The 10,262-nt window shown below is 38.5% G+C and overlaps 1 protein-coding gene across 4 annotated transcripts in view; it reads left to right on the top strand.

Annotated features, from left to right (window-relative positions):
- Positions 1–1,697, top strand: part of LOC126354138 (calcium-independent phospholipase A2-gamma-like) — a 59,444-nt gene extending 57,747 nt beyond the window's left edge. For all 4 annotated transcript variants that reach the window (XM_050003536.1, XM_050003535.1, XM_050003538.1 and 1 more), the window contains exon 9: positions 396–1,697. In XM_050003536.1, the coding sequence (XP_049859493.1) occupies positions 396–652 (257 nt within the window). In that variant the 3' untranslated portion in view covers positions 653–1,697. The remainder of the gene's footprint in view (positions 1–395) is intronic.
- The last annotated feature ends 8,565 nt before the right edge of the window (positions 1,698–10,262 follow it).

Below are 10,262 nucleotides of genomic sequence, written 5' to 3' on the forward strand. Positions count from 1 at the left end.
ATTAAATGATTCAACAAACTTTGTGCATATTGGGAAACTGGATGTGGGAGAGGGATACAAAATAGAATTCTTTCCTGCAAAACAGAGATGTATTTTTCAGTGATTATTTGTGATTCCATTGAATTAGTCGGAGAGTTCCCTCTCTTCTTCGACTGCTCATTTTTTCCAACTGAACTGGTTGATAATTTCTCTACACTATTTTTTAAATAAACTGGTGTATTTGTGTGTGTTAAGTAAACTGACATATTTAAAGAAACTAAAAGAAAGAGACTCATAGAATTCAAAGCACTTGGACATTCTTATTAATATTTGAAAATGTTTATAAAGTTGTAGCTTATATTTTTCAGTTATCACAAGTTTGAACAAGTATTTACTGTCACCCCTTTCCTTTTCAGCTGTTCACACAATGCTGAATGATCTTCTGCCGGGAAATGTGTATTATAGATTCAATCCGTATTTAACAGAAATGGTCTCTATGGCTGAAATAAATCCAGCAAAAATAGCACAGTTGGAAATGGATGCAGAGATGTATTTTCGACGAAATGAAGAGACATTCCAGGAGGCAGCTAAAGCACTTATGGCAGCAAAAACATTTGGGCAATGGTGCCAAGATTGGATTAATTTAAAAAGAGAATTATTAGGTATCAAGTAACAGTATCCAAGAAATTCAACGGAATATGTGATTATATCTCAGGTAGTGAACATGTTCAAATTAATGTTTCCCACTTTGAATTTATTTAGCTATTTCAAATTAGTGTTCCACCTTAGGCATTTAATTTTTTTTATTTTTGCCATTATACATTAGTTAATTAAATGTTCACTTTTTTTGGCTGCACGTACATCCTGACGTAGGCATATTGTGTCAGTAATTAAAGTATCACATATGCCAGCCTTCTTTTTATAGTTGTCGTTTTTATGCCTTATTTTATTACTATTTCAATGTTCACCATAGAGGCATGCAGTGCCTCAGTTGACATTTGTTGTCTTAATCACAATAAGTCCTAAAGTATTATGCATAGAACTAAATTTATACGGTCATTTCAGAGCTACTTAAAAAAAAAAGCACTTTCAAGGAAAATAAAACTGTTAAGAACAAGTATTACTACATTATTTTAACTGATCGAAAAGATTTAACAGACAGCTCTGTCTGTTGCTGTTACAGCGTCATTTCATTTCTGTGATACATTTTTGTGTTGTGTCTGACATGGTTCATTTCCATAGAATGAACAATCTTTTAAGTGTTTCTTATATCTAAAATAATTTACATTTATGTATGCTTCGAAGTCTGTCTGTGTCATTGAGTAAGCTGGATTTTCATGGCAAAAGCTGAAGTATATGTTTGTGAATACTTAATAAGAAACTTGTATTCCGTAATACGAGTATACTGAATGTTAATACCTGTTGAAATGGAACTTGGTGCGTGATTGAAAGTTAAAATACTATGTCTGATTTGAACAGCTAGTTCTGTAGCAGTTGGCTAGTCTGTGCACCTTGTACATGTATGATAAAATTTCAATATGGCATTATTTTAATTTGTTCTTTTGTGATAAACAGTAATTCATATGTATATAAACATTTACAAATATAAAGATAGCTTTTCCATTGCCACTGAGCAGTATTTCATACCAAAGGGCAGCTGATTTTTAGTGCAATGTTGTATTTTTTTATAATGCAATAAATATATGAAAGAGATTTTATTCTTTGTGTTTTGATTTCTGTTCCTGTCTGGTAATACAGTCCAGTTGTATCATTTGAGTTTCACTGAGCAACATTTTCTTCATGCACTAGCTGTAACCCATGAACCTTACTGTCTAGTCTGTGGAAGATAAAAGTCCACATCTGTGTAAGCTGCTGCCATCAAGTACACAAAGTAAGCTATCCAGAAACATCATGGTATGGGATTTGGCAGCAGATGGGATTCTCTGAACTGCTGCTGCTCAGATTTGACAGTTTTGAATGAATATATGTTGAACCAATTTGATACTTGGTCCATGTACATTCACTAGTGTACAGAAGTTATAGTTTTGCTAGATATGCATTCACTTAATGTTCATACTGTTCTCACTGTTTTAAATTTAACTATTTAATTAATGTATACATTTTTCATATTACCTGCAGCTCACATGGTCACAAATGCAGTGGTCTACTTTGAAACATTTTTTGTTCTGTGACAAGTGACTCAATGCTAAAAGCAGCAATAGATGTATTAGTCTGTTGTAGAATTGTTGAAAATACTCTGAGCTCACACATAATGAGGTAGATGAAGGGAGTGTCAGGTAGGTGTAGAATTTCTTTACCTCTGAGAAGGATTTGAATCAGTACATCATGAATGCTTAATAATGAAATTATAATTATATGGTGCATCAGGTGTAATTTCTGAGTGTACTAAGGATTTCTTAACAGAGCCATGAACATGTACCAACCCACCCTCAAGGAAGTATATTAATAACTTTGCAGACAATATTAATAGTAACCTTAGACTGTTTGCAAATATGCAGATATATGTACTGAACATTATCTGAAAAAGAAACTACAGTGTTATTTGGTTCAATCTTAGTAATATTTCAAATTGGTTCAAAGATTGGCAATTTGCTTCAAGTGTAAAAAATATGAAATTGTATAATTCACAAGACATGGAAATGCAGTATCCAATGTCAGGAGTTCACTACACTCAGCTGGCGGCTACACGGGTAGCGGAGGCTGTGTGGCGTGGACTGGGCGGTTTTTTAGGTTAGAAGGCCTCGGGAAAGTGCGGGATGGGCTGCAATGTCAAAGGGTGCTTGGCAATTACAGGACGTGCTTGGATCAAGGAACAGTCGGGATTATAGTTGTAAATTGTTGTAGTGGCGCTGGAAAAGTCCCTGAGCTTCAAGCGCTAATAGAAAGCACAGAAGCTGATATCGTTATAGGTACAGAAAGCTGGCTAAAGACTGAAATAAGTTCTGCAGAAATTTTTACGAAGTCTCAGACGGTGTTCAGGAAAGATAGATTAGGCAGAATTGGTGGTGGAGTGTTTGTGTCTGTCAGTAGTGGTTTATCTTGTAGTGAAGTCGAAGTAGATACTCCGTGCGAATTGGTATGGGTGTAGGTTATACTTAACAGCCGAATTAAGTTAATAATTGGCTCCTTCTACCGACCCCCAGACTCCGATGATACAGTTGCGGAACAGTTCAGAGAAAGTTTGAGTCTCGTAACAAATAAATACCCCACTCATACGATTATAGTTGGTGGGGACTTCAACCTACCCTCGGTATGTTGGCAAAAATACTTGTTCAAAACCGGTGGTAGGCAGAAAACGTCTTCCGAGATTGTCCTAAATGCTTTCTCCGAAAATTATTTCGAGCAGTTAGTCCACGAACCCACGCGAGTTGTAAATGGTTGCGAAAACACACTTGACCTCTTAGCCACAAACAATCCAGAGCTGATAGAGAGCATCATGACTGATACAGGGATTAGTGATCACAAGTTCATTGTAGCTAGGCTCAATACCATTTCTTCCAAATCCATCAGAAACAAACGCAAAATAATTTTATTTAAAAAAGCGGATAAAGTGCCACTAGAAGCCTTCCTAAAAGACAACTTCCATTCCTTCCAAACTGACAATGCAAAAGTAGACGAGATGTGGCTCAAATTCAAAGATATAGTAGCAACAGCAATTGAGATATTCATACCTCATAAATTGGTAAGAGATGGAACGGATCCCCCGTGGTACACAAAAAAGGTCCGAACGCTGTTGCAGAGGCAACGGAAAAAGCATGCGAAGTTCAGAAGAACGTGAAATCCCGAAGATGGGCTAAAATTTACAGACGCGCGAAATTTGGCACGTACTTCGATGCGAGATGCCTTTAATAGGTTCCACAACGAAACATTGTCTCGAAATTTGGTAGAAAATCCGAAGAAATTCTGGTCATATGTAAAGTACACAAGCGGCAAGACGCAGTCAATACCTTCGCTGCGCAGTGCCGATGGTACTGTTATCGACGACTCTGCCGCTAAAGCGGAGTTATTGAACGCAGTTTTCCGAAATTCATTCACCAGGGAATATGAATGGAATATTCCAGAATTTGAAACACGAACATCTGCTAGCATGAGTTTCTTAGAAGTAGATACCTTAGGGGTTGCGAAACAACTCAAATCGCTTGAGACGGGCAAGTCTTCAGGTCCAGATTGTATACCGATTAGGTTCCTTTCAGATTACGCTGATACTATAGCTCCCTACTTAGCACTCATATACAACCGCTCGCTCACCGATAGATCTGTACCTACAGATTGGAAAATTGCGCAGGTCGCACCAGCGTTCAAGAAGGGTAGTAGGAGTAATCCATTTAACTACAGACCTATATCATTGACGTCGGTTTGCAGTAGGGTTTTGGAGCATATACTGTATTCAAACATTATGAATCACCTCGAAGGGAACGATCTATTGACACGTAATCAGCATGGCTTCAGAAAACATCGCTCTTGTGCAACGCAGCTAGCTCTTTATTCGCACGAAGTAATGGCCGCTATTGACAGGGGATCTCAAGTTGATTCCGTATTTCTAGATTTCCGGAAAGCTTTTGACACCGTTCCTCATAAGCGACTTCTAATCAAGCTGCGGAGCTATGGGGTATCGTCTCAGTTGTGCGACTGGATTCGTGATTTCCTGTCAGGAAGGTCGCAGTTCGTAGTAATAGACGGCAAATCATCGAGTAAAACTGAAGTGATATCAGGTGTTCCCCAGGGAAGCGTCCTGGGACCTCTACTGTTCCTGATCTATATAAATGACCTGGGTGACAATCTGAGCAGTTCTCTTAGACTGTTCGCAGATGATGCTGTAATTTACCATCTAGTAAGGTCATCCGAAGACCAGTATCAGTTGCAAAGCGATTTAGAAAAGATTGCTGTATGGTGTGTCAGGTGGCAGTTGACGCTAAATAACGAAAAGTGTGAGATGATCCACATGAGTTCCAAAAGAAATCCGTTGGAATTCAATTACTCGATAAATAGTACAATTCTCAAGGCTGTCAATTCAACTAAGTACCTGGGTGTTAAAATTACGAACAACTTCAGTTGGAAGGACCACATAGATAATATTGTCAGGAAGGCGAGCCAAAGGTTGCGTTTCATTGGCAGGACACTTAGAAGATGCAACAAGTCCACTAAAGAGACAGCTTACACTTCACTCGTTCGTCCTCTGTTAGAATATTGCTGCGCGGTGTGGGATCCTTACCAGGTGGGATTGACGGAGGACATCGAAAGGGTGCAAAAAAGGGCAGCTCATTTTGTATTATCACGTTATAGGGGAGAGAGTGTGGCAGATATGATACACGAGTTGGGATGGAAGTCATTACAGCATAGACGTTTTTCGTCGCGGCGAGGCCTTTTTACGAAATTTCAGTCACCAACTTTCTCTTCCGAATGCGAAAATATTTTGTTGAGCCCAACCTACATAGGTAGGAATGATCATCAAAATAAAATAAGAGAAATCAGAGCTCGAACAGAAAGGTTTAGGTGTTCGTTTTTCCCGCTCGCTGTTCGGGAGTGGAATAGTAGAGAGATAGTATGATTGTGGTTCGATGAACCCTCTGCCAAGCACTTAAATGTGAATTGCAGAGTAGTCATGTAGATGTAGATGTCTGCAATATCACTGACTGACATTTGGAATCGGTGAACTCGTACAAACACCTGGGTGTTAAATATTACAATACTAGCTTTTATCCACTGCTTCAGTCTCATATCAGTACTTGCATTATGAGTGATTGTAAATAAGCTAGTAATTTTATTAGCTGTCTATGAATATATGAGGGTTGGAACTTAAATAGTGGCAACTATTTATTCACAACCGATACAAAAGAGTTACATGTTTGCACCTGCTACTGTCCTTCAAAGTAGTCACCAGCGCCATGTAGGATATGTTGCCAGTGATGTGATAGGTGTAGTATACCGTTGGCAGAGTGTGTTCTGTTTTGATGGTGCGAATGGAGCGGTCAACTGCTTGTCGAATCTCTGGAACAGTTCTGAAGCAAATGCCACGAAGTGGTTCCTTCATCTTCAGAATCAAATCAAAGTCACAAGGACTTAAGTCCAATGAGTATGGTGGATCGTTCAGTACTTCCCAGTCCCATCGATCGAACAGAGCAGCCACAGCTTGAGTGCATTGTCGTGCAAACTGATGGGTGGGTTGCGCAGAAAGTGTCGCCGCTTCTTTCGCAAAGCTGGTCGCAGGTGATGCACCAAAAACAAACAGTAATACTGTGCATTGACAGTCTGCTGTGGAGAAACGTATTGCGTTAGGATAACACCATCACAGTTGTACATGAGAAATACCATAACTTTAGACCACCCCATATGCACCATCAACAGAACAGGCTCTGCTAACAGTATACTACACCTTCCCCATCACTGGCAACGGGTTCTACACAATGCTGGTGACTATTTGAAGGACAGTAACAGGTGCAAACATATAACTCTTTTGTATTGGTTGTGAATAAATAGTTGCCACTATTTAAGTTCCAACCCTCGTAGTAGTGTAGAGATGTATGTATAAAAAATGTTTGCAGTGCCGGTGTGTAGTTACATAATAAAAGCAATTCTATTATTTTGCTGTTTGTTGCATCTGAAAGCATGAATTATATTTTTAACTATATTTAAAAAATTCCTTGATTCATTACATTCATGTAGAAATAAACGTCTTAGGGGTTTCTCTGGCTCACCTAGTACTGGATGTAAGAATTGGCCGCCAGAGCAATATATGCCATTTCTCCCATCCATTTTAATGCATTATGGTGCCTACATTTTTTGATTTATCCCCCCTCTGATAACTAATTTATGATTAACACAGTCAGTTAATAGATCATAATCAGATGCAGTCTCACTAAAAACTTCTCACTTTCCACATGTAGAGGTACGACTCTCTGTTAGTCATACAGCCTTTAAATGGTGCCAGTGTCGTGAGTCTTCAAGCATCTTGGAAGATGTTAAGAGATGCATCTAAAATGTGACAGGCTTGTGACTGATCTAATGCCTTTGTAGCTCTTAAGGCCATCTGATGTTCGGCAGCCAAGTTTTGGCAGACATTGCTGTGAAGTTTGATTGAGCTGATTAACTTTCGCAAACTTGAGCTCTCTTCGAACTATGTGTTAAATGAGATGGTTGTGAGGTTTATAGTAATAGTTTTAAATGTGGTTCTTGGGATTACCATGTGATTTTGTTGTTCTATCTCCACCAAAACTCTCCAGCTATGCCATGTGGTGTATGCATTCAATATCATAAACCATGCACACAGTAACATTGGATTTAGCATGTCACAAGAGTAATCTATAGACACTGAGACGCCAACCATCAAACCAGTGTTGTGTGCGTGTCACTCGTGTATACCATATTTAAAAGTGGTAACAATACTCATGCAGATAAAACTTTCTAAAGAAGCCTTTGGTCTTCCTCAGCGTTCAAGCTACTCCGTACCAAATATCCTCATAATCAGTTCAATTGTCTAGTCATGAAAGTGTAACATTGTTATGTTTGCATTTATAATATTAGTACGGAATTATGGACCGGCATAGACTAAACACATTGAGGATTCAGCGTTCAAGCTACTCCGTACCAAATATCCTCATAATCAGTTCAATTGTCTAGTCATGAAAGTGTAACATTGTTATGTTTGCATTTATAATATTAGTACGGAATTATGGACCGGCATAGACTAAACACATTGAGGATTCTATAAGCATTGTATTCTAGATGTTGCTCACAGCTGCACTTGCGTATCAGTAAAATGAAATGAAATGTGGTTATGGCTTTATTGGCTGGGAGTCCCCAGTTGGGGTGTTCAGGAGTTTGGCGTGAGTCTTTTTATTTGACACCACAACAGTGACTTGCACATCAGTGATAATAAAATGATGAGGACAACACACATGTCCAGAAGCAAGCAGAAAGAAAAACTGAACTCTGCGGGAAACGAACATGGGAACACATGATTGTGAAACAGCAGTGCTAACCATGTGACCACAAGCTGTTCACACAAGTTTGAACACAATAAAGGATTTATAAAAGATGCATGATGCTCAATGGCTAAAATGTGACAGTTTTGTGATTGATATTAGTATGGAGTAAACAGATTAGAGGATTGTATAAACATTGTATTTGTTATGTTGTATTATATTGTGTACAACATACGAAAGACTAAAAGTATTTTCACAGGTATGATGAAGTTCAAAAGACAAAGAGTACATAGCTTTTTCAAAGAATAGCTATTGTTCTATATTTCAGATTATATTCTTCAGATCAATAAATATGTTGTACTACACACTTTCCAAAGTAGCCTATCTTCTTTCTCAGCATTCAAGCTATTTTCATACCAAATTCTGTCAGAATTCGTTCAGCAGTTTAGTCATGAAAGTGTAACAGACATAGTTACTTTCACATTTGTAATATTAGTATGCATTATGAAAAGGATAGAGTGCTATGCTTCATGTAGGAAAGACACTTGAGTTGCAACCAGGCACAACAAAAAGGCAGCTATACATTTGAGCTTTTGGTCAAAAGGTCTTCTTCTAAAGGAAAATGCGCGTGCACACACACACACACACACACACACACACACACACACACACACACACACACACACAACTCAAATGTGTAATCACTGTCTCTCCACTGTGGCCAGACAGCATACAGCCAATTGCACCTGATGGGAGAATCTGTGTATGAGTGGGCAAAAGGCAAGGTGTTTGGGAAGGAGCGATACTGTACTTCTGTGAAACTAAGTCTTTTGGAGGAAAGGTTTATGACTGTGTTTGTGGTCTGTTAAGTTCTAGATTCTGTATGGTGGTTGGAGTGAGTTTCTGAGGGTGTGGTAAATATGGTAGGTCTGCAAGGCAGGGTTTGTTGGTTTTGAGAGGATTGCTTTGACCATTTGGTGCAGTTGGCTGTACACAGTCTGGCCTCAGCAGCCAGACAGTGGTCCTATGTGTTTGAGCTGTGCTTGCGTGAATGTGTTTTGTACTTAAGAAGAAAGGCATTTTGGCAAAAGATCAAATGTTTAGCCATCTTTTTGTTGTGCAACTAATATTTATCCAGTGAACTTCTACACTGAAAATCACTGTCAAGAGCATGGTTGAGGTTACGTCCTGTTACCATCTATTGAGGTTTTGCTATTCAAATATGGAGTGCGGGAAGAATCAACATTTCCTCTGGATGGTGAGTAGCACTCTATCCTTTTCATAGCATTCTTATTATTCCATCCTGGATTTTTCATTGTCTAGGTTAATATGTGATATGAAGTGGAATATTCACATTGCTTCAGTTGTGTGTAAAGTGGGTAACAAACTTTGGTTGGTTGGTTGGGTACTGTGAAAATTCACTCAATCTACAAAGAAATATACATACAAAAGACACTTGCAGCCCATTCAAGAACATTGCTCAGTTGTATGGGACACATATCAAATACGACAAAGGGGATATTGGACATATACATAAAAGGGCAGCATGAGAGATTGAGGTTTTTAGGTTATGGAAAAGTTATGGAAGAGCTGAAGACCTGAACTGGAATACACTTAAAAATAGATGCCAATTGTACCATGACAGATGTGGATGAAGAAAAACAACTCACCAAGTTTCAAGAACTAGTACAAAGTGAGTAATCTAGGAATCACTACAGCATTACTTAACATTTCTTTGACTTGAAGATGGTCGCTCACCTTAAACTATTTTTCGTTTGATAAATGTTTGTTACAGAAGGTTTTGGTGATTCCGTAATGCCATTATTTAACTCCCTTGGGAACCACAAAGACAAGACCTGACTGATTACAACATGCACAGAGTCATTAAGGTGGTCATTCTTCCTGCATTCAATATATCAGTGGCACAGGAAGAAACCTCAGTATATGGTAACACAGAAGTACCCTCACCCATGAACTAAACAGTGATTTGCAGAGTGTAGATACAAGTTCACAGGATAAATATTATTAGTTGGCCCTTTAATTAATTTACACTGCTCACTATAGAGCACTGTAGATAGTGTAGAACTGTTACTGGGTAGTCACAAGTTGTGGCACTGAAGTGTTGTGAATACGCCAGTAAATTGTATGGAATCGGCACAATAAAGTGTGGAGACATGATGAGCAACAAAAAGGAGCTGTTGTTTGGATTTGGTCATACTGTGAGAGTACTGTAGTTGCCCAATTTATTGGAGTATCCATCCTGATTTTACACTGTCTACAAGCAATAGTGTATCATTCTTTGCTGTGTAACACAGTATAAGAATAGTAGTTACAAAGAGA

The sequence above is a fragment of the Schistocerca gregaria genome, chromosome 3 (genome assembly GCF_023897955.1).
Source record: "Schistocerca gregaria isolate iqSchGreg1 chromosome 3, iqSchGreg1.2, whole genome shotgun sequence".
In the NCBI taxonomy this organism is placed as follows: Eukaryota; Metazoa; Arthropoda; class Insecta; order Orthoptera; family Acrididae; genus Schistocerca; species Schistocerca gregaria.